At 45.6% G+C, this 23,843-nt stretch overlaps 4 protein-coding genes and 1 long non-coding RNA gene across 9 annotated transcripts in view; 3 read left to right on the forward strand and 2 right to left on the reverse strand.

Annotated features, from left to right (window-relative positions):
* Positions 1-323: 323 nt before the first annotated feature.
* LOC105665751 (transcription and mRNA export factor ENY2) lies at positions 324-1,483 on the reverse strand. The gene is made up of 3 exons (XM_012308740.3): positions 1,346-1,483; positions 603-1,240; positions 324-519 (listed from the first exon to the last, which is right to left on the reverse strand). The coding sequence occupies exons 1-2, from the start codon at positions 1,393-1,395 to the stop codon at positions 1,012-1,014; spliced, it is 279 nt and encodes a 92-aa protein (XP_012164130.1). The 5' UTR covers positions 1,396-1,483; the 3' UTR covers positions 324-519; positions 603-1,011.
* Positions 763-3,048, forward strand: LOC100651321 (mitochondrial import inner membrane translocase subunit Tim21). Of its 4 annotated transcripts, none has more exons than XM_012308735.2 (5): positions 763-903; positions 2,057-2,261; positions 2,336-2,570; positions 2,645-2,744; positions 2,819-3,048. In XM_012308735.2, the coding sequence occupies exons 2-5, from the start codon at positions 2,060-2,062 to the stop codon at positions 2,951-2,953; spliced, it is 672 nt and encodes a 223-aa protein (XP_012164125.2). In that variant the 5' UTR covers positions 763-903; positions 2,057-2,059; the 3' UTR covers positions 2,954-3,048. The 4 variants fall into 4 exon arrangements, with proteins under 4 accessions (XP_012164125.2, XP_012164128.2, XP_012164126.2 ...); XM_012308738.2 differs by lacking the exon at positions 763-903 and adding an exon at positions 1,109-1,246; XM_012308736.2 differs by lacking the exon at positions 763-903 and adding an exon at positions 1,578-1,717.
* Positions 3,049-3,519: 471 nt separating this feature from the next.
* LOC100650808 (annulin) lies at positions 3,520-11,849 on the forward strand. 2 transcript variants are annotated; one of them, XM_003395595.4, is made up of 10 exons: positions 3,520-4,228; positions 8,874-9,223; positions 9,312-9,444; positions 9,521-9,750; positions 9,831-10,144; positions 10,247-10,516; positions 10,628-10,707; positions 10,796-10,940; positions 11,027-11,333; positions 11,416-11,849. In XM_003395595.4, exons 1-10 carry the CDS (start codon positions 4,096-4,098, stop codon positions 11,719-11,721), a joined length of 2,268 nt encoding a protein of 755 aa, XP_003395643.1. In that variant the 5' UTR covers positions 3,520-4,095; the 3' UTR covers positions 11,722-11,849. The 2 variants fall into 2 exon arrangements, with proteins under 2 accessions (XP_003395643.1, XP_003395644.1); XM_003395596.4 differs by lacking the exon at positions 3,520-4,228 and adding an exon at positions 8,353-8,577.
* LOC125385086 lies at positions 4,051-5,972 on the reverse strand. Its single transcript, XR_007224047.1, has 2 exons — positions 4,396-5,972; positions 4,051-4,329 (listed from the first exon to the last, which is right to left on the reverse strand). It is a non-coding gene; the product is annotated as an uncharacterized LOC125385086 (long non-coding RNA).
* Positions 11,850-11,992: 143 nt separating the features above from the next.
* The window catches only part of LOC100648418 (T-box transcription factor TBX20), a 41,970-nt gene continuing 30,119 nt past the window's right edge, over positions 11,993-23,843 (forward strand). The window contains exon 1 of the mRNA XM_048405795.1: positions 11,993-23,611. Coding sequence (XP_048261752.1) covers positions 23,578-23,611 — 34 coding nt within the window. The 5' untranslated portion in view covers positions 11,993-23,577. The remainder of the gene's footprint in view (positions 23,612-23,843) is intronic.

Here is a 23,843-nt window from a genome sequence, read left to right on the forward strand (position 1 = left end):
CGATCAAATAACCGAACTATACGCTCCTTTGCTTTTGAAGGTTGAAACGAGCATATATGAGGGCGGGAAAATGCGAGTTCGTACCGGGCCGTACGGAGTTGATTAAAAGCAGTTGCTTAGTGGCAATTCGAAAATGAGCACCAAAACGCTGCGCCATACCACATGCACGTCTAAGTTTTCGATCGTTATTTTCGTATGAGTGTTGTAACTCCATTAATCCTGCGACGAAATCAAATCACCGTAAAATGACTTAACTACATAAATTATTATACAGAAAATTACGAACTCGTTGTAAAACTGCACGATTATTGTAAATTTACAGATTGAATTGAATAAAACAATTTTATTTTGCAAATGAACAGAGTGTTTAATTATTTAAAATCCTTCCAACATCCACAATTTTCAAATTCTTTCCAAATGCGATAAAGAATGACCAAGAAGTCAAGAAGAAAAAATTAGTAAGATCGTTGCTATTGGTTACTATTGATTGTTGCTAGCTGCTCATGGTATCTGGATCATCTGTAATCGATACAAAGAAAGAACAATTTATTTGCAATGTGTAATTCACCTTTCAAACAATTTTTATATCTTTCGATATTTACCCTTCATTAATCGCCGCGCCGTTACGAATTTTGCTTCCCGCGTATAGTTTGGTCATTGTCCGCTAGAAGCTGCTTTGTCGAGATGCATTTTTTGGTTAACTTTTTTAACATTGTATCAATGATCTAGCTATCTATTTCAACTGATGTCTGTAGACAGTTTCCAAGCAACATTTATTATTTCTTATACTTTCTTAAATTAAAACAACCGTTTTTTTTTTTATATATAATTACATAAATAGTAAAATGTAATTAAATGCAAAATAGGTTTATATTTAGACAACCTTATAGTTAGACAACCAAGGTACTTCTATCAGTTTATATATAAATATAATTTATTTCTAAACTTAGCGTAAATTTATCAGATATTGCAATATGGCTATCGTATGACAGTGTAATGAATTTCTTATTGTTACATTTTTAATTTTTCTTCTTGAGCAATCAGTTGATTTTTTATTTTCTGTAGGAGTTCCTTTTTAACAGAGTCTGGAACAAGTGTTCTTGCTTTAGTTGTAACCATTGAAAGCAATTTATCATAAGTAATATCGTGACCATGTTCTTTTATTAAATCCTTGCAGATTAATTTTACTTGATCTCTCCATCCACATTCAACTAATCGACGACGTAGCAACTCTTTTAGCCTAAGAGTAAGGTTAATTATAAGTTTAAATAAGCCATCGGTGAATGCACTAAAGAATATAATACAAAATTTTGGACATATCATATATTTATAAATGAATATTTACCCGTCGCGATCTCCAACCATAACTAGCCTTTGATGTGGAGCAGTCTTCATTAAGACTTTTAATTTTATCTACTTTTCTATTAACGAAATTTTATAGCTTCTGTTACAACACGATCTTTAAAGAGAGCTTCACTGTTTACTCCTCTTAATATATAAGATAGGTTATGTTGTTTTGCCTTTTCGAGTTCATAACCTTGCTATTGTAACATTGTTTACATTTCTCAATTTCTCATATAGGTGATGAAATAATCAAACATGAGCATAGATTCTAAAAGTGTTGTTTAAAGTAACCTATCATTAAAATACCATTATTGATATTTACTCATAATTATTTCAATTTTTTACAAATCCAATATTTCTTATTAATCCATAGGTATGTAAAATAGGTAAAGAAAATGGATGATAAATTATTAAAAGACGGTTTCAAAATCTACTAGGACAATTGGTACAACGTTTGTGATAGTTTCAGAAATATTATTTTTACAACATGCAATGTATGTTAAATGTTATTTGATCATTGTGACGACTATAAATATCATTTTTGTATTTTATTTAAATACTTTTTAACCACTTTTATCGGTTACTTTGCATTATTACTATTGATAGAATTTTGTATAGAATTAGTCTGTACGGACAGCGTAGTTCAATACTTTGCAATAGTTATTGTTTATTTTTATTCCATTTGTACAAAGAGTATTTATCATCATTTTAGGAGATGGCATCAACACGAGTAATCAATTGCATTTTGTACAAAAGATTTGTAGCAGTCTGTAGTCTAAGAAATGTATACATTTTTTCTAATTTTAGTAATAATTCTAATTTTCGACAAAATGCATTATATTGTACAAAAAAATCAATTGCTAAAACAGATCATGTCGAACATGAAAATAAAATCCAAGTTGGATTTGCGGATGTAGGTAAATTTCCTATGTATATATGGACACATAAAGCATAAAAACCAATACCACCCTGAATATTGTTTTTATTACAGTTAAAGAAAATACAAAATCTATTGGATATTTAGGTGTAATAATTTGTGGTATAGGAATTACTGCTTTCATGTTTTATATGATTTTTGATGAATTATTTTCCAATAAAAGTCCAAACAGCGTATACAGTAAAGCATTGGATCGCTGCATCAAACATCCTAAAGTAACAGATGCCCTAGGAGAACCAATAAAAGCATATGGAGAAGAGAGCAGACGTGGACGTAGAAGTCACATAAGGTATAGTTATATTTGTACTTATTACTGTTTCTCTTTATAGTTAATATTATTATTAACTACATATAATATTTCAGTCATATTACCTTTGAAAAGGATGGAGTACGTCATATGAGAATGAAATTTTATATTCAAGGTATAAGGAGACGCGCAACTGTGAATTTAGAAGTACAAGAAGTAAGATATAATGTTTTTATATTTTGTAGACATTCAGTTTAAGATTAATTAAAAATGTAACTTTTATGTATTAGGATGAATCTGGCAATTATGTGTACAGATATTTATATGTACTTGTGGATGATATTTTGCAAACTATTATTAAAATAGAAGACAACAGAGAGCAAAAGAGGCGCTCCATTACCGAAGCAGAACTTGAATGGAATTAATATGTTAGATCTTCCTAATTAATATTTGGTACATTATGTATAGAAACTTTTGTAAAATTTGTGTCAAATAAATATAGTGATAGGTAAAAAAAAAAGTTTTATATTTATTTATAAATCATGAGCTGCATAATAGTCGCAAATAAATATTTTTACATATGTTATAACAAGTTCTTATGAAATAAAGAAGAAAATATGCTAATAACAATATTTCTCTTTAAAAGTAATAGTCTTTAAATAGATGTAACATTCAGGAAATTCGAGGAACGAAAGTTTACTTATGTGACTTCATCTTCCTGTAACGAGAATCGAGGTTCAAGCGAAATAAATAAAAATGAGTTACAATACCTTTAAGATAATGTTTATGTTATTACTAACAGAAAGGGTAAGTATAATTTAGAATGAATGAAAAAGAAAGAAAGAGGTAAATAGTACCTATGATGGTTAGGTAAAGATGCGAAGGGATCGTTAGCATTCATGACCATCTAAAAATTGATCGGAATCTGGGGAGAGATCATGTCGTCTGCATCATTTATGATGCCAACTGAGTCTCTGACAGTCCTTCATTTACTCGCGAGCAGATCGACAGAGCGCGTCGTCTATATCAGTCCGCGTTGGAGCTTAAATTGTGACGTGATATCATACAGTAACTCCTCGTTTAATTCCGAATCTTTTTCAAACTTATACCGATATTTGACAATTATTTCGATGTTAACAAATTGACATTTCATTACAGAGTTCTAACATACTCTCTTTAAATCGTGTACATATCTCGATGATTAAAATATAATTTAAAATTCTTTTAAATTTCTTAATTTTCATACGGAAGATTAATCTTTTCGTGGCAGTGAGTCAATAGCTGAAACAGAGTCCTCTGAATAAGTGATTGGTACCGCAAGATTCAAAATTCTGTTCGATTGTATCAGATGACCTGTTGTCGGTAATTATGTTTCGTAAAGATAATTCAACGTGAGGTGTACTGTAGAACGATCGAAGCGAAATCGCGTGTCGTAGTGGAATGACATGTAAATGTCATCAAAAGTATGGGAAATACTATGAACTTTTAAATTTGAAAGGCAGCCGAAAAAAGAAGACAATAATTAAATAAAATATATCGTATTTATTGCCGTACAAGATTGAAAAAAATGGGCAAGTTTTGTTCTTGTTTTTCACGATTTAGAGCAATTTTTAGACCCGAAACTGTTACGGACGGTCCCCTTAAGCCATTATGCACAAAACCGGAATGTCTTCCACGGCCACCTGCTGCATCTAGTTCTGGTAAGTTCCGAGCAACACTGTTTACAAGTTAAATGATTTCCAATTGGAACGATCGCTTCAAACTATAGATCAAACTACGTGTTTTCGAGAATTTCTGTAATCTAACGCGCGATGACAAATACATTTTAATACTTGTAAATCATTGTAAACATATATGGACAATATACCTTTTACTTTACACTTGAGGGAGTTAATCTGCGATAACCTCCTTGCGTGATTGATGACCTTGACGCGTGTAATTCACAGACAGAATCAATATTTTCCTATATATTAGATAAACGATATCAGAATCCTGTGATTTGGCACGTATGAGAAAAAAATGACATTTCTAGAAGAATATCGTTCTTCGTAGAATCTCGTTCTATTTTCTAAGTGAATTTACTGAGAATCGATTTATTCTATGCTCGAACAAATAGCAACGTGTTAACGCGATCTAGACAGAAACCGATGATTTATCGTGCTTCTATTATTATATCTAACGTAGTTATAACGGCGGAAACGAGCGCAGCTCAAAACAATCCTCGAAGGATTTCCAAAGTTTCTAGTCCTTGGCACGAGCGACGCTTTTCTTTTTGTATACATATTCTTAAGACCTATTTTAAGAAAGCACGTGTTGGCCAGCTAGTGTATCGAGGATGCTCTTCGATCTTCGATATGTGCGAAACGTGCTATCGATAGTTTCGATCATCGCTTATCATAATCGTCCGAGCTATACCGAAACGTTTGCTTTGAGTTCGTTACGGCGGTGATGTCATTAGCCGCTACATGTTTTTAGGCAACTGCGTAATTTCGAAAACTTCCTGTTACTACTTTTTCGATGTAACGGCGCAACTCGCGTTGCTTCTGTTTCGCCGGCTCGGTATGGTTTCAAGATCAAGGCGAAGATTTACGAGAGAATCTTGGAAGAAATATTTTTCAAAAGTTTAGTCAACAGATATGTTCGGTTGGAAATTAGCAAGCAAACAGAAATCGCGCGAACAACGTGAATTCCGTTCGGCGCTTGAAAATTTGGTCGATAGTACTTCACTAAAGAAAATAAACTCGTCTTGCCAGCCAGATGGGAAATCTCACTTTTCGCTTCTTTCGCGGCCAGTCGGCCCAAATCGAATTATTCGACGATGTACGTCTCGTTAGTCTTGTTACGCGTGCAGACTTTCGTCGTCACTATTTAGCTACTATCGTTTCGATTGCAATTCCTTCATCCGCCAATGTGCAACGTAAAACGGATGAAACGTCCCTCCTCTCCAGACTGTGGATATTTGCGAATCGATAAAAGGTAGAAACGAATGCGACATTACGACATGTGCTTAACGGCCTCGAGGTGTGACCACTGCCATGAATGAAAGTAAAATTACGTAAGTGGCACCCTGACCTCTGAATCATGACGTCAGCCCCAATTACGCACAGTTGTATTATTACCCGAGCTTTTTCCGAGATCGAAAGCAGACTCAACTATTTATGATTCATCTTCTTGGCATTTCTAATTGTGAGATAGCAAGTCATGTAACGCGAATACGATATTTTAACGCGAATTTATTCGCGCCAACGTTACTTCGATTGATATTAAAACCGATCAAACAAGTTATCTCTTCTTTTGGTAATATTTTTCAGCCGATTATTCTTACGCGATTACCTCGCGATCGCTAAGTTCGGATTAAAATTGCGCGCGATGTCGTCGTGCAGTAAATAAAAGCCAGTATTAACGCATAGTATTAACGAACGAACAGAGCAATTCGTTATACGATAAGCGTACCTTGGATGTTCGCCGTTTCTTCAAAATATGCGTCTTCCTGTCGCCTCGCGTTTGAGACTGCAATAATGCCATGTACAGTATATACCAAGAAGAATGTTAATCTTATGCGGATATCGTTGTTCGCATGAAACGAAAGGAAGTTGCTGTTGCACCAGGAACATGCATACCCGCTATTTATCGCCGTAGCTACTATGGCACGTGCTAAAACTCGTCACACAGGCTTTTGCTTAATTATTTACAGCCGCTTCTCTAACAAGTGTAACTTCGCTTCCTCTAGCGCTGATAGCTTTTTACGATATTTGCACCGATGGAAACTCAAATCCACGCGTTCTATGTGCTCGTCCTATCTTCGTTGAAAGTTAGTTTGACAGTATAATCGAATCAATTTTTATGGAAATTATGAATATTCCCGATCGTGGTAGCCTCGGATTCTCAGTATCGTACGAACGAAAAGAGATAAATCGTTCAGAGAATGAAAATTCTATTCTTATGTTGCATCAAATACATGACATCGCGCGTCATCATCAGTTGCTATGGATAATCTGCATTCTAGAACACTTATCTGTGTCTACTTAACTATATATATATATATATACATGTGCATAGCAGATTGCCTCGTGGCGTTATTTTTAATCGAAAACAATACCATTAGGTATGTAGATGCCATAATTTCTTGCCGCTTACCAACTCACCAAAATAGCATCGATTTCGTATGAAACCGGTTGAAGTAATCGTATGACGGCTGCACTATATAGAGATACTTTGAGTAATTTGATCGTTTAACACGATATTTCTTACGCGATCGGCTGTCCGGCTGTCGGGTTATTATATATTATGCGATAGATCAATATTTATTTCTAATTGATCCGGTATAACATTAAGTACGACGGTGTTAATAGAAAGGTAACTGAACCGAGGAATTTTCACTACCAAACTAACCGATCGTAAGTGGCAACGTAATCTTGAAGATTAAACTTTAGTAGATAAATAAATTTGTTCTTGCATCTGTGTTTGCCTAACGATTCCCCGTTATTACGTATAGGCAGCTTACGATTCTCCGACTTATGTACAGATACACACAAACACACACAACCACGTATACGTGCAAATTGCAAGGGAATAAGCAGGAATCTGTGAAACGATGAAAGAATAAAAAAATAATAAGAAAGGGGCGAAGAATTGGCGAAAGGAGGGAAACAGAGCGTAGAGGATCAAAGAAAATGAAATAAACGAACAATAAGGAAGAGTAATGTACATGACGAAAATGAAAAAACCTAAAGGCGTGAAGAGACGAACAACGTGTAGAGAAAACAGAGGTGAATTAACGTAATGACTGGCTGTACCAAAAATTTGTAAGAGTACGAATAAAGTAAAATTTATAAAAACTTGAAGGATGAAAAAGAAATGAAAAGAGGCGGAAAGGTTTGAAAAAGATGTTTCCGCGTATTACTTTAACACGTGCTTATCTAGCTTCTCGATGTATCTGTGATACATATTTGTCGATAGATACGTTGTTTCCGTACACATCCTTCCTTTTTCTATCTTGCAAAACTCTCCGAGTGAAACTTCTTAAAAGTTAGCCGCGTGACGGAAAACCGGTCGTAAAGATTGGTATTTGTCAATTTACTCTGTGAAACGTTTTCGCTTGGAATCGCGATTGTACGAGGACAAGCGAATCGCTAACAACGAAAATAGGTGATGGCCAATGCGAGCAAGTTGCGTTTCCACTTCTTTTCGCAATATGGGAATTAATTGCGTCGACAAGTTTCTTTGTCAAGGCTTGAATTTTAAATAGTCGCGGCTTTTGCAAACCGATTTAAGACGAAAACACGCGAGACGTCGATACTGATTGAACGTACCGATAGATTGTCGTAATTGGACGATACATGGAAACGAGACAATTATTGCCGCCAAAACTGGTAAACGTGTCAACGCCGGCGTAATGACTCTTTCGACGATCTGTAGTTTTTCACTGGCCTTGTCAATCTGCTCGAACGTACGGATTAGACGCTTTCCACGTACATCTTGATCACGTTCGACCATATAAAGATGTTGTTGGCGATCTTCGACATCCGTTTTCTTGGAATACGGCGCGACAGATTATCAGATATACAATTCGTTTCGTAATTACCAGAGTAAATTGTGAGAAATAATCGATAGGATGAAGAGTAGGTGACTCCGACTGGTACCTAGACTCATCGATGACGCCATGTATGGTTGCGTTCGTCGATGCAGAAAAGTCCTTGACGTATCTCCTAGAATATAGCAACCCACCCAACGTGTAGGGCGGCGCGGCGCGCGAAGCGGAGCACCTCGTCTCGCCGTTCCGTACCCGTGCAGTCATGTACAGTATACAGCATTGCAATTTCTTCCTTATTTCCAGAACGGGGAGCGATCGCTCACTCTCAGTGATTTCATAGAACTCTGAGCAGTCGAAGGACCGCGGCGCGAAATCCGCCGATGGATTCAGTCTTTCGTTCGTTTTCGAGGGACGAGTTTGCATTCCCGAGTCCTCGAAGGATGTTTTATAGATTTTACGATCGTTACCGGTCTTTCAATGATCGCCGTTCCAATCCCTTTCCATTCAGATTTTACTGTGAGTGCTCGCATGCTCGCGATCTCGTTTCTGTTTCGAACCTTTCGACGCGCGGTGTTCCTCCTATCGAAATCTCGCAAATAGTAAAAGACCAGGCAATTTTTAATTATTCCACTGGATCGTATTTTTATCGTCGTTGGCAATTCGCCATACGTACGAATTTACTTAAGTGTTTCAGGATGTTTGCAGAATCAGAAATATCGTTATGTAAAGCGCGTTTCGCACGTTGAAACCGTCGCGTCGCACGTAAACCAAGTTAAATTGGTAAAAAAATCGTATTCGTATTCTGCTCGCAGGGGAAGATTTTGGAGTTCCAGTGTTGACGATCGCAGATGTGGATCCGTGTATCGCGGAGAATGGAGTCAATCACAGAACATCCAGATACGACTTGATGACTAGACAGGACGACAAATCTAGGCTGGTCGTTAGACGGGGACAAGAATTTTACTTACACTTGACTTTGTCCAGAGATTACGAGCCAAGTATCGATGGTATGTCGATAATTTTCACGGTTGACGGAGTTGAGAGGCCGCTATACGGGCACGGAACCCTCGTTGCGACGGCTGTTCTTTATCCGGGAGAACCGTCCGAGGGTTCCTGGCATGCCACCATTGACGCTATTCAACACAATTTTATTCGATTGAAGGTAAGCGATCAAAGGCGTATCATCTTTCATTCGTTTTCCATTTTACGCGGTCGTAACACGAGCGATTCATCTTATGCCACTTTCTCAGATTGTTGCAGCTCCCGACGCGATAATAGGCAAGTGGAGGATAGATATCGACACCAAGAACAAGAATTTAGACGGAGCCGTTAGTTACACGGTGAAACAACCGTTTTATCTAATTTTCAATCCCTGGTGCGCAGGTAGGGAAACTCGATTTCGATGAAAGAGGCCAACCATGCGAATACGTGGGACAATGATTTTTTGAAAATTTTCCAGAGGACGCGGTGTACATGGAGGAGGAAGATCAGCGGCAGGAGTACGTGATGGCGGAGGATGGTTTGATATGGCGTGGAAGCTACAATCGTCTGAGACCAACGGTTTGGAAATATTCGCAATTCGAGCGAGACATATTAGATTGCGCGCTGCATCTGATGATTCAAGTTGGCAAAGTTCGAATACACGGCAGAAACGATCCTGTCGTTATATCTCGCATTCTGTCGGCAGCCGTGAGTACTCGAATCGACTTCGGTCTGATACCCTTTTTTGCTGTCGATCGCAAAACTCGAGGAAAGTCGCCGCGTTACAGGTAAATTCGCCGGATGACAATGGCGCGGTAATGGGTAACTGGTCCGATGATTTTGGAGGTGGCACACCACCGACCAAATGGTTGGGTTCGCAAAAGATCCTGCAACAATACTATAAGACGAAGAAACCGGTCAAGTATGGTCAATGCTGGGTATTCTCAGGAGTGTTGGCCACCGTTTGCCGTACCCTGGGACTACCTTGTCGCGTGGTAACCAATTATGCGAGCGCGCACGACACTCAGAGCAGCTTGACCGTCGACTATTTCGTCGATGCCGAGGGGAAAATTATGGAGGAGATGAACAGCGATTCGATATGGCAAGTATTACGTCTAAGTATACTCAGGTAGTTGCAGCGCGTATCGATCGTATACGTGCACGCGGTTCCATCATTTTTCACCGCGATCCGGTCATTTCGTAGGAATTTCCACGTGTGGAACGAGGTATGGATGACTAGAATGGACTTGTCGCCGGAATATTCTGGTTGGCAAGCGATCGATGCGACTCCTCAAGAATTGAGCGAAGACGCGTACCGTTGCGGACCGGCTTCCGTCGCCGCTGTGAAGAAAGGCGAGGTTCTCCGACCTTACGACAATGCCTTCCTGTTCGCCGAGGTCAACGCGGATAAAGTGTTTTGGCGTTACAATGGACCGACCCAACCTTTAAAGTTGATTCGAAAGGACGTGTACGGGTGAGTATTTCACGCGTTTCAGTCTTCCTTTAAGATCGATCGATTCGTCGTTTATTCCAGCAAAGAGAATAACGTCCAATTGTTTTACCTTCTTTTTTTTTCGATACCTAGCATCGGGCAATTTATTAGCACGAAAGCGATCGGTAGATGGGCGAGGGAAGATATCACTCATACCTACAAGTATCCAGAAAGTAAGAGATCCTTCGAAGAGCGAGCGAGCAGCGAGTCCTCGATTCTTGCTAAAGTCTTAACGCGCGGTTCCTTCTTTTCGTTTCACAGAGTCGGAAGAAGAACGGGCTGCCATGTTGAAGGCGTTGCGTCAAAGTCAGTCGTTGTTTAGTCGTTATTACCTCAACGAGGAGTTCAACGAAGTCATGTTTAACTTCGAGTTACGCGACGATATCGTGATCGGACAACCTTTCAGGTATTTCTTCGTTTGTTTCCTAGCTCCGTTTATCCGCTGTTTCGAATGTTCTCTCTCCTATACTCACGAGATGCGCCCTGTTACAGTGTCGTGTTGCTGATTAAAAATAGAAGCAATTACAACGAGTATGAGGTCTCGGTGATTTTAAGAGTAGAGACGGTTCTGTACACCGGACGGGTCGGCGACCCAGTGAAGAGATTAAATATCGATCGACTGGTGAGACCTGGAGTCCTCGAGGAAGTGCGTATGGATGTATCCTGGGAGGAATACGGACCTCGATTATTGAATCAGTGCGCATTCAATATTTCCTGCCTGGCGACCATCAAGGACACCAATTTCGAGTACTTTGCGCAAGACGACTTTCGCGTGAGGAAACCCGACATTAAAATCACGGTACGTAGGTGCTCTTTACGTTCTATCCTATCTACGTTTATCGCGTAATCGACAACGAAGTAAATTAAAATGGTTTCCGTAGTTGGAGAACGAGCCGGAAGTTGGCAAGACGTTAAACGCGACAGCGAAATTTCAAAATCCGCTACCCATCCCATTGAAGAAGTGTAGATTCTTGATCGAGGGGCCTGGAATGGACGAGCAGCTGAAATTGAAACTGTCGGATCAGGTAGAGGTGGACGCGTACGCGGAATGTTCGTTCTCTATGGTACCGAAATTCGAAGGCCGTGCCACGATCGCTGCGAAATTTTACTCGAAAGAGCTCGAGGACGTTGACGGTTTCGTCAATTTTATGGTAAAATCGATGAAAGCCGTTACAAACGGCGAGTAACGGCCAGACGAACTGAAATCGACGGCGTAAGTAGTCTGTATTCACGAGTCTTCCAGCGAGCTTCGTCTTTTTAACAAGTGTTCGTAATGTTTTGTACGAAATAAAAGTTTGAATATGCCGTATGCGGAGGTGGCGCGAGTCGAACATTTTCGTTCAGATACTATGCACGATCCTTTTCCTTCCGTGGCGTCTACATCGAGAACGTTTAGAGTAAACGTCAGAAACGAGAAGAAGCGGCAGGACGAATGGCATACCGGTTCGGAACAGGCTTCTACGTTAGGCCAATAAAAAATTCAATCGACAGAGAACTACCTGAGCAGCGTGGATAGCCGGGACTACCGACTACACGCGGCAGGCGATATTAACGAGCGGCGATCGAGAGAGTCGCTGTGTCGTGTGCGTGATTATTCGGAATAACAGACGGAGATATGGAAGAGGAGGAAGGAGAAGAAAAGGAGAAGAAACGGGACGGGGAAGAGAAACGATAGCGATGATGACGAGTGTTCACGAGCGCACGCATGACACTGACGCGAGTCATGCATCACCATCTAGGAAATTAACGTTGAAATATTATAGACGATGAATGGACCCGATAGCGAGCCAACTCGCCCGGGACCAAGTCCAGCTTCGACCACTTCCCTGCGAAAGAAACTGGCTGCTAGCCGACTCGACGGTAAAACCAATCGACCAAGTTCGTTGGACGGTACGTCGATCGATCGAAGTGGGAAAGCAGGGTGGGGTTCGATGACAGACATTAATTTACCATTATCTAAGGACGCGAAGAGTACGCGTGGATATACCGCGCGCGTGATTTCTCCAGCCTACGTAGCTACGACTCGCGAATCGCAATCGCGTGGAGACGAGGTAGTATTTTTATAACGGGTCCCCGTTTCGATTAAAAGAGACTAAAGAGGAAGAGGAACGGAACGATAAGCTGGTAGCAAGTGAAGACGAATACGAGGATCGTAGAAGGGGGGAAGAAAAATGATAAACGAAAACGTTGGAGTGGAAGAGAGCGAAGGGGGTGGCGGAGGGTGGCAAGGAAGCCGGCGGGAGACGAGCGAAGTGAAGAGGGAGGAAGAGAGAAAGGGAGAGGAAGAGAAGAAGAGAGGAAGAACGATATGGAAGATAGTAGTGAGATATGTCTAAATACATAACCGTGACACGTGATGGACGTGTTGCGGCCCCTGTCTACAGGGGTCTCGAAGAAGCCTACGGGGCCCGTACCGATCTCCATTTGGATCCACGGGATTCTGGACTTGGCACCCTGCTACGCGCCATGCATCAACACCCAAGATCCATCCCATTATACCTCATCAGAATAACAAACACGCCTTCCATGCTAAACCAACATTCTTTTGTTCCCATCGAATCCCAGGATCCATCAGAATCGCCGCGAACCATGCGCGTCAGTGACGTATATGTTTTCGTGTAGCCAACAGGCCATAGGGGGTCTTCTCTCAGGCCTACAAGAATCTCAGAAGATATCGTGAAATATCGTCGGAAGGCAGAACCGGCGGTTCCAGACCCTCCCGAAGCTTCTCTTCGCCTCTGCGTTTCCATAGTTCGCCGATTTTCTAGCGAACGAAACACGCTCGGTTTCGTTGGTCGTCGCGAGACAACCATTTTATTTCACGCGCGTACATACCTAAGATTATGGCTATTCGCTCGATTACGTTCGCTTTAGAAGGGTAAGAGATCGCCTTTTATCATCCCTCTTGAACGAACGTCTCGCTTTGACGACACGTTCCTAGATGGCAGCACGCTCTCGAATCGTCGAAGGGATGTATCGCGTAGCTCGAAATTGATGGCTCAGGGGAACGAAAAACTCGCACGATGATAAAATTTGATTGGCCAGAGGAAACGTTGAAATACGTAAAAATGTCGTATTTAGCGTGCAAGGCGAACGTAATAAATCGAACGCGCTAGGCATTCACGATCGCGTTGCGTATCGATGGTTTAGCAGCGATCGTAAACAATCATAATCGAGATCACACGAAATGCGAGTGACCGCGATAACGCGTAACGTGTACGCGGATTCGTTACGTTCCACGTTTGATCTACGAACCAGCGGCGCGTTGCACCGTTCGTAGAACGAACTGGAAAATCGAAAGAACGTCCGACGACCATGTACGCATGAAAACGAAAGAATAGCGGCTCTTTCGATTATTCGAGACGAGGAATCTCTGTTTTGCGATTCGACGCGCGCTAATCGATCGTCGAAAGTGGCCCGCGGGGCGACTCCTAGCTCGACCGCAACGGTGGACTTAATTTCGCTATTCGAAGCAACATTCGGAAGTGGCATGCATCCAGGCGCGTGCACGTGTACGTAATGTTTCCCGTCATCAGGAAAATTCTGTGCAGTAAAAGTCTCGAAACGGTTACTACCTTTCCTTTTACGTCTCTCGACCTTTATTCCTCGCGAATTCATTCCCGCGTGCAGGCAATAAAGACCACCGCTAATTCTCGGAAGGTATTTTTTTGAAAGGAACAGGACGAAGGATGAGTTGGTGGTGGAAACGGCAAACTAAAACGCGATACGAGAGGAAATTGGTTGGATCGGTGTGGCGTGGCTTTCGACCGGTCCATCTTTTAAAACGCGTTGCCGTGCATCTTTTCAATCGCGTTTCCGACTACTCGTCACGTCCCTTGACAGTTTACCGTTTACCTTTTTCTATTTACACGAGCATCCCCGGTGCGGTTCGGCATTGTCAGCGAACAAAGCTGCGTAACGACGAGAGGAAAGGTAATTCGTTCGATAGACAGACATCGGGCGAAACGTCGTCGTACAACGAAACAAGGAAGAAGCGGTGTTTCGTCGACGCGATTCCACTGGATCGCGAACGGAAAATTTCCGCTTCGACCAACGCGATCAGTCGCGAGAAATTAGTTTTCTCGTTGGAAACTGTGGTGAAACGAAAGCCGCGCGCGTGCTCGAGTTCTTCCCCTGTAACGTGGATCGTGTCGTATCGAATTCCAATCTAATTTGCATCGGAGGACGGAACGGTTGTTTACCCACGTATAAGCCCGAACAGTTGCGAGCGGCTGGCAGCGTATTTGCGCGAGGATTTCGTCGAGGCGGTAGAGAAAGGAGCGGCCAAATCGGCCACACCGCCTTCCTTCGTATACTGCTCGAGGTAGGGTGGTATCGAGGGATCGTAGGAGGGATTGCGAAGACGAGGCGAAGCAGGAAGGGACTGGAAAAAAGGGAGAGATACAGCGCGACTACCTTATTACGCATGCACCCTGTCTAACAAAAACGACTCGCTCGTTGACTGACTGACTGACTGACTAACTGACTGACGCCCCGTACCGCCGTTTCGCCGTGCGCGTTTATATTCCCGCGTTTCTACGAGATCAACGTGCAACTTGCTGGAAATGGAAATGTACGGTTGGTCGCGAAACGATGAAAAAGTCTGGCCGAATGAGCAGAGAATAGATAGGTTGGAAGAGTCGGTTGGAAAGGGCGGCGATTTATCGTGCCGAGGTAGATGATACTAGTTAGCGGTTTCGTAAGTGACGAGAATCGTTTGAAAGTCACGCGCTGAAAGGAGAACAGGGGTACGAACCGGTTTACGAAATTGAGCGAGTTCAAAGGGTATATTTATCCGGACAAAAAGTAGAGGACAAAGGATGGACTGGAATCGGGGGCAGGCAAATGGTATTTAATGCGCCGTGTGACTGACGCGCCGTACCGCGTTGCATCGGCGAGGAATCGCGTGTCAACGTTTAGTGGGAAGAACGACGACCGTTTAGGTTGGCGTTCGAAAAGAACAGACCGTGCCCGCGGGAATTCGCGGCCATTGTGTCGGCCATCTTTGATCGGCGACTATTACGTCGGCGGTTATGCTCGTGACGCGAAATGACAGGTTCTAGGGAACATTTGGCCGACGTTGGACATCGATCTTGGATTCCGCCACTTTCCGATACAATAGCGGCGGCAAGATCGGTAGGTGGACAACGGTCGAACCGCAACGTCGTTCGGATTCGTCGAAAAGGTTTCAGGATGCGAGCGAGCCGCGAAGCGGCGACGTCTATCGGTTCGGTGAAGCGGTTCGCGTGCCTCTCGTAATCGCTTGTCGTTCAAATTATGTAGCTCGATTCCGCAAAAATATTAGAAGACTGCGCTCGCCACATAATTTCCGCTAAATGGACGACATCTATTTAGAAAGTAGGCAATTTCCTTTCTCCGTGGTTCCGCTGCACCTTGTATCCTCTTTGCCTCTTGCCCCGAATCTTTGTCCCTGAATGCTATTTGTTCGTCACGAATTTGGAAATTATCGGTGATTTACGACGCGCGCGTTTCCTTCTTCTTCTTCTTCTTCTTCGCACGCACGCACGCACGCTGGCCAGATACGACGCTATAGAAGAACAGCACACAGGGACGCTAAAGATGCTCGTTAGCTTGTTGGAGATCGGTTTTGACCGTGAACAACGTGTATACGACAGCCCGTGATAGAAGCGGGCTTTTCCGATCGGGAAAAAAGAAAACGCGTTGCATTTTGCGAGCAAAGGCAGGCGACAGGAGGAGAATGGCTCTCCCTCGGGAGAGATCGCGGCTTTATACAGCCAGTTGACATCGAAATCCAGTGACGTATCTAATTGAGAGCAGTTTAACGGCGAGGGCGGATCAGTAGGATAAGCCGTAAGCCGACGAAGCCGCTGCACGAGATCACCCTAGGCTTATAACTGCCGGGGAATCTTCTTCGGACCTCTCTCTTCCAACTACCCTCCTGCATCGTGGTTCTGCTACGCCAAGGGTATTGCGGCTCGTGATACGACAGCCCTCTTGCCGTCCTTCCAGCAGACCAGCTCTCTTCTCCCCTTGCTGCCTCTCACCCTGCCCTCGCGTGCCCCCAGCTGCTACCCTCGCCTATCTACCAGAGAATCCGGCGTAAATAATGCCGATTATCCCCCCGGCAATTGTTTTATCGACCGAGCTGTCCCGCTCGAAGAGCAATCTCGAAAGAGGGTGGCCCCGTTCCGCGCCTCACCTCCGACCTTTCCCCGAATCCCATTCCACTGACCTTACACAGATTTACGAGTCGCTTCGCGGAGGGTGAAGACTCGAAAAGTAAATTTCCCCGCTCGTTCGCGTAACCTCTCGCTCCGAAGAACGGCAAGAAACTCGCGCAACGTCGAATCGGCCCGTTTCGGCGAACACGTCGCGTTCCATCGCCCGATCCTGCTCACAGACATCGCGCGTTCTCGCCAAGATGAGTTACCTGCCATCCCGTGGACGCGCGCGAGGAACAACTTCTCGTTCTGCCGCGTCTTCTAATGGAAACGACGAAAAAACGTACCGCGGAGTAATTCGACCGCCCCGTTCGAGATAACGGCGCGCGTTCAGCGCGGATACATCGCGCCGCGTAGATCGTGGATAACGAGCGCGTTTATAATTTTCGAAGGGTACCCTTTAATAGTTTCGGTTTGATCGAATCTGCGAGCTCCGCTTCCTTCGCGGCTTAATGTAATTCGCCGAGCCGTTCGCTTTTTGCCTGCTCGCCTCTTCCTCCCTCCCACCATCGGTTAATTATGAAATTATCCAGAAACAGCCACTCGCCCTCTCTCTCTGTCTCTCTGTCTCTCTCTCCTTCCTCTAGCCTCTTGAGGCAATATTTGAGCGCGAATTATGCCGGTACTCTCTTCGTCCTCCTCATTATCCCTTCCTACCCTTTTCCTTTCTCGCCATTAGCTGTCTCGTCCCACCCTCGTACGTCCGTCCCCCTCTTTCTTCGTTTCTTCCGCTTCCATTCACCTTACCACCCCGTCGTGTCTGCCGCCTTCTTCAGCCACCGGAGAAGCTTGATTCGGTTAACGGGTGCAGACGAACGCGACTCGCCTTCCATCCGTTCCGACTTGGTAACGTTCGCGCGACATCATCCGCTTATTTCGAGCGTGATTCGCAAACTCGATTAATATTCCCGCAACGACACGACGACGCGACGCGACGCGACGCTACTCTCCGGCCGTTTCCTCTCTCGCCAATTTTCCACCTTTGATCGCGATAGCTCGTGCCGATCGCAACGATACGCGCTCCTCTCGCCTCTTATCACGGTGATTTTGGTTAACGGGGGTGGAAGTGGGTCACGCGGCGGAAACGAGCGAAACAGAGACCGGAACGATCGTCCGTTGATTGCGGCGCGCGCGTCCACCCTTCTATTCGATCGCCGCGTCCCTCCCTTTCTTCGTCCGGTCGATCCCAACGACTGAATAAGTCTGGCCAATTAAAAAACTAATTTCGATTAGAGTCCCCGAGCGGCCATTCGGTATCGTGTAAGTACAAGCCGCGGGGCGCTCGTCGAGAGGGATGAAAAAAACTGGGGGAATCCGACGCTGCCGCGCCATTCGGAAGGGCTAAGAAAAAATAAGGAGGAACCGGGCAATTTGTGCCAGTTTTCACGGCGGAATTTTTACGAGCGACCGTTATCGGGAGCGGTAGCTAGGTAGGAAATATCCTTTAGCGGTGGCTCGCACGCGCACGCTTTTCTCTCGATTAATCCCATCTCGCTGCTCTTATTTTGGCCCGCCGCCGGGGAAAACGGAACGGCTGTCGCGACGCGATCGCCATTGCCGGTTTCAAACCCTTGGTAGGGAAGCGTGCGTGCGTGCGTGCGAGCGAGCTAGCGAGCGTGCCGTAAACACACGTTTCTAAAATACGTTTGGTTCCGCGACGGTGGTTTATCGAGCAAAAAATCCGCAGAATTTTCCACGATTCCCCAGGGGCCTCCCAGGCGAATCGCTCTACAGATATATTTATTTATGCACGTATTAGTATTTATGTAGGTGCGTACCTACAGGCCGTGGCACCCCGCGGCTCTCGAGGCGTGGATGCTTCAACCGGTATTTGTTATTCTAATGTCGCATTATATATTTGTTTGGGGGCGTGGGCGAGTAACCCGAAGTGTGAAACACGTTGTAACGCGTAGCTGGTCCTCCTGGAATTCCATCCTGTCGCTTCGGTTCCGGCTCGACGACCGCCGTCTCTTAACCAGCCAGCGGCTCTTCTCGGCGCTCCTACGCGCTGTACTCGAAAAACCTTATCGTCGATTCGACGAGACGAGATTTCTTCGACAAAAGAGGATGAAACAGCGGTGGCGGTTGCTCCTCGCGCGCCTGGACACCGCGGACAATTTATTCCCCTTATAATCCGTCGCTGATCTCCCTGTCGAGCTGAAGGAACGCGAGCCATCGGTTCTCGTTAAACGACCTTTCGTAAAGGCACGGAATACCGTGAAAATGGGCCAGTATCTCTGAACCAGAGATTCTTATCTTCGGGAATCCCGTACGAACGCGTCCTCGAAATTTACAACGCCAACGTTTCCTGCTTGTCCGGGCTTCTTTCTACCAACAAACTTACTACCGGTAGCGGCAATAAAATGCCGACTTCATTATGTTCGTCCGCCTGACCACGCGTAATTAATACTCATCTCGATATTAACTTTCAGCCGCTTTGGAAACCCGAGGACGGATTTGTCTCGTAATTCGCGGTTTATCGCCTCGCTGCGTCAAATAGCCGATGCGATTCACCGACCACCTTTGACATCCTAATTAACGAATTATACTCGCCAGGTTGGAATTCGTGGACGAACGTCCGCGCGTCGGAGAACTGGTTTCTACCACGCGTCACGTCGCCGCGTTACGCTTCGACGTGGCTTCGCTATCGACGCGGCTGCTGCATCGCTCCGTTTACGTACTCTCGCACACGTGCACGGTGTTACGCGTCCTCGTTAGCCGCGTCGTCGCGTAGACGAACCACCGTGAACTCGTATAACCATCGCGTAAAACCATCGACGCTTGCGCCTAATACGATCGCCCAAATTGGTAGCGCACGATAAACCAACGCCGAAACGATCTCGTATACGCGTACGCCGTAAGAAACAACGCGTCGACGCGTAATATACTTTAATTGTGGCTAAATTAAAACATCGAGCAGCGGTATCGATCGCGACAGCGACGTGCGTAATCGCGCTCGATATTTCATTCGCCGTGCACGGAACGTGGCCGCGAGAACGAAATACGTACTTGTCTAAAATCGGATAGATCTATTTCGCAGTAACGAAACGAACGTTTTACGTTCGCAGTTTTCGACGCACGACGCGGCTGCCTCGAGTGGGGTGTACAATAAAGAGTTTAGTACATCGTTAAATTATACGCCGTTTAGCCTGCCTCGTTCTCCGCGTCGGAAAGAGCAAAAGATTTATCGATTTAGTGGAGCCACCGCGATTCACGAAATGTCAGGAAGAGCGATAAACAAACACGCTCGAACCGGATGTAATCGCGTTTCCTCTTCGCGTTTCCTCCCTCTAGTCTCGAGATCTCAGCTTCGCCTCGTGATCCCGCCTACTTTCGATCGCGATGCGCATACGTTTCCGCGGTTTCCATACGTTTGCCTGGTTCCAGCGCGATACGTGGTCGGGCGTCGACGTGATCGCGTGCCGATAGCTTTCTCGCGATCGTTATCGCGGCTAACTCCGTCCGGTTTCTCGACCATCCGCGCTCGTCGCGTTATTACCACAGTAACACGGCCGTTTTCTCTAGGTCGTCGAGCCGTCGACGACCACGGCCAGCGATCTTCCATCCCGTACGAGTCTGCGCTAGCTATAGCTACGCGTGCCATCCTCCTGATCGAGTGGAATTTTCATGTTTGCTGTCGGGTATTTGGAGGTCGCGTTACCATCGGCAAAATTACTCGCACGGTACGATGGCTGGCGATTTCGTTACAGACTGTCGCGGTGTGTCGCTCGCAGCGTTCGCCATGCAAATTTGTCCACCGCGGCAGCCGTTCGATAATTGGCTGCGATTTGTTATTGGATAATTCCCGGTCACGGATCGACGTCGATACCTAACGGTAGCGGCTGGCCGATTAAAGAATCGATTTGAAAAAGATAGCGGTCGCGCGTCGATCGCTCGACCCTGCTGCACCTCTGCTGCCAATCGGACGAGTTAAAACGCTCGGAGAATCGCTATCGCTGCCAGCTACTAACAGAGAACACACCCACGAGAACGAGAATGTTTCTCAGCCGCATGAGTTATTCATGACGTACCTATATAGTTCTCCACTTTGTCACTTACACGCGTTCTAACGCCACGCATCTCTCTCTCTCTCTATCTATTTCCTGTTCTCTTCCTCGTTTCTATCTATTTACCTATTTATCTATTTATGTATTTATTTATTTATTTGTAGCCAGAGGTGAGGCTATTAGAATACACGTTTTGTTTCGCAGGGACCATCCGCTCCGATCTTTACCAGAATCTCTTCCCACCTCCTGTCGTTCTTCGTCTTTGTCCTTTTCCCTCGTCTCGCTACTTTCGAGCCCACGCATTGTAATCTCGTTGATGCGCGTTGCAGCGGGAAAAAAGGAACGCGGAGGAGGAATGTGTCGCGCGCGGCATGTGGCCGCATTATGTACGCTTAGCGTGCGCGCGATCGGAACTTGCGAAGAGCGCTAAGCGAGAAGTCCTCGCTATACGCGCGCCTACGGGCTTTTCGGCGATTCGTATCTGCTTTAATTTGAATAATCGTTGCTCGTTGCTACGGTTCGCCCGGAATCGTATCTCTCGCGCGGCTTTATCCCAACCGTGGCAGATGCTCGCACGAGTAAGTAAGTACGCGTTCGTCGTCGTCTGGACGCGACGGTTCGCTCGTCCCGATGCGAAAGCGCTCGAAAAGGCGGCCGACGACCGGAGAAGAGAGTGCCTCTGCTGCGTATACACACTCGCAGAGCGGTTTACGTTTTCCACGCCGGCAGATTCGATTCCCTACTTGGGGCATGGAAAAGCTGGCGCCGCGACGCACTCGACAGCCGACCGAGCCCTCGAGATCGCTCTCTTTCCCTCTCTCGGCTAACCGTGCGATCCGCTGTCCCTTTGGAGAGGCGCGTCTACGTCTCTTCTTCCTTTCCGCTTTCAACGTTTCGACCAAGCTGGTCCTCTTTGCTCTTCCCTCGACATCGTCTCCTCGTTATCGCAGCCACGAACAGTAATTTCGTTGTTATTATTAGGAACGCCCGAAGGGGCGAGGGAAAGAAACCGTGTGTTTACCCTCTCCAGAAGCCACTCGAGAAAGCCGAGAAGCTCGTGCCATGAAAGATTCTAGTTTATCCTTCGTTCACGACATTGCTGGATACGCTCTGCTCTGTTCCGTTGCGTGCGTAATTGCTGCGATTTCAACGACCGTGTTTGTCGGTTTTCCTTTCATCCATCGGTAACCCTCTTGTATCCGCTCGTAGCTCCGTTTAGCTCGAGTAGCTTCCAACGTCACTCTCGCGACGATGCTTCTCAAGACGATGTATCGCCTTGTCCAATTCGTTTATCGCATCGATCGCGTTAGAGAATTTCGCGCAACATTTGCAATTTGCATGGGCCGCGTCCTCGCAACGACGACGGCCCGTACGTCGGAGAGTCAGACGTGCCACCGAATTCGAGCGTATACAGCGTGGGTGGCCTGCCACCTCTACCGTCTCTACCTTCCTCCGCCAACGGTAACCACAACTACCAACGGCCAGGCGTGCAGCTCGCACAGCCTCTCCTCTCTTACGATGATGAATGACTTTCGTGTACTTCTCCGTTGCGTCGTACCGTGCGGCTCTCGGTCGCGATTCCACCCCGTGTCTTCGCACTCCATCTGCCACGTCCAGTCTCGTTCCTTCCTTCCTACCTTCCTTTCCCTTCGCGATTTTCCTTTCCTCGCTCTACCTTGATTTATGTACGTGTTTTTCCTTTTTCCGTGCGCTCGAGTTCGCCCGCCTGTCTCCCTCTCGCACCCTCTTGCCTCTCCGAGACGTCGACTTTTTTCTAGCTCCAAGGTAAGAAGGGCGAACGAGAAAGCACGGGATCCTCGCCGTCCTAGTTGAGACGTAGTCGTTCGATCGTAATCGCGCAGGTAGTTTACGTTCGAGGTTTGGTAAAATTCGGCCTGGTCGGAAGTTACGCGTATACACGAGAAACTCAGTTAAGTGGATACAGTCGTAGCCTGTTAAACGGCGAGTTTCACCACGGGTGACGAATTTGAAAGGAAACGGTGACACCTCGGAGCATCCGCAACCGCCTTAAAAACATTCGAATGCCAAAGCAAACGGGGGGTCCAGGACAGCTCGTTCCTGCGGTTCGTTCCAAGACTCCTCGAGCATGCCGTGTCTTTTCAGCTACCTGAAGAAGAGACGGGACGAAGGAGACGAGGAGAAGAGGAGAGGAGGAGAAAGAGAGAGAGAGAGAGAGACGGGTCTTCATATTTTATACGGGATGGGATCCTTTATGCGGTCGACTACGGGGGCACCCAGCGTGTCGAATAGAATTCAGGAGGCCGGTACACGATAGGTATTTTGACATGCCCGAGAAATTAGTATAATAAAGGGGGGACTAGGTAGACCGGCTAAGTGCCTAAACACACGCCGTAAATCTCCCCTCGGTGCTCTCGAAGATCCAACCAATGCGGTAAAACACGGTCTTCGCGATCGTGCGCTTCACGCTGCTGCTTCTCGGACACCGACAGCCCGGATCCTCTGACGTTTGATCGATCGAGATACGTCTACCGAATGCATCTAACGGTCTTTATCGCCACGATGCTTCTGTCCCTTTGTTAGCAGTAGCGTTGCACGCGCTTCCTCCTATCTCCTCCCCGCAGCTCGTTTTCATCTTTTTCATCGTTTCCACTCAACGGTGCCTTTGTTCCCCTTTGCTCTTTTGTCTTTTGCGAGAGATTCGATTCGGGGCGCAGTTCGTGAGAAAAGCGGAGACCATGGAACGATCGGAACTTTGGGAATCACTCGGATCGACGATATTCGCGAACGTTCGAAGAGTCTACCACGTTGGAGTCGAACGCGATACGTACAATGGGTCGTTGTACGTGCAAGGATGGCGGAACATCGCGATGCGACGAAAGATACAGGTAGGTAGAGAGGCTGAAACTTTCTTCGAAGCTGCTAAACGACTAAGCAAATTCTCACTGCGAGCGATCTCGACGCAACTGTGTACCTGGCAAGTCGATCCAACAGCGGAATACGCCTCTATTAGCAGCCGCTGTAGATACGCGTATATCGCGACGCCTGGGCCAACGTCAATGGCGTAAACGCCACGCGATTCGACGATTTTCCAAGTTTTCGTTGCGTAGCGCGTTGCGC

The sequence above is a fragment of the Bombus terrestris genome, chromosome 5, assembly GCF_910591885.1.
Source record: "Bombus terrestris chromosome 5, iyBomTerr1.2, whole genome shotgun sequence".
Classification (NCBI taxonomy): Eukaryota; Metazoa; Arthropoda; class Insecta; order Hymenoptera; family Apidae; genus Bombus; species Bombus terrestris.

Excerpts from the sequence above, each read along its gene's own strand:
- LOC105665751 (XM_012308740.3), bottom strand. The coding sequence starts at position 1,395 with ATGAAGACTGCTCCACATCAAAGGCTAGTTATGGTTGGAGATCGCGAC. Across the intron at positions 1,241-1,345 it reads ATGGTTGGAGATCGCGACGG|GCTAAAAGAGTTGCTACGTC; the intron begins GTAAATATTCAT and ends CCTTACTCTTAG.
- LOC100651321 (XM_012308735.2), top strand. The coding sequence starts at position 2,060 with ATGGCATCAACACGAGTAATCAATTGCATTTTGTACAAAAGATTTGTA. Across the intron at positions 2,262-2,335 it reads AGTTGGATTTGCGGATGTAG|TTAAAGAAAATACAAAATCT; the intron begins GTAAATTTCCTA and ends TTTTTATTACAG. Across the intron at positions 2,745-2,818 it reads TGAATTTAGAAGTACAAGAA|GATGAATCTGGCAATTATGT; the intron begins GTAAGATATAAT and ends TTTATGTATTAG.
- LOC100650808 (XM_003395596.4), top strand. The coding sequence starts at position 8,442 with ATGGATTCAGTCTTTCGTTCGTTTTCGAGGGACGAGTTTGCATTCCCG. Across the intron at positions 10,517-10,627 it reads ATTCGAAAGGACGTGTACGG|CATCGGGCAATTTATTAGCA; the intron begins GTGAGTATTTCA and ends TTCGATACCTAG. Across the intron at positions 11,334-11,415 it reads AACCCGACATTAAAATCACG|TTGGAGAACGAGCCGGAAGT; the intron begins GTACGTAGGTGC and ends TGGTTTCCGTAG.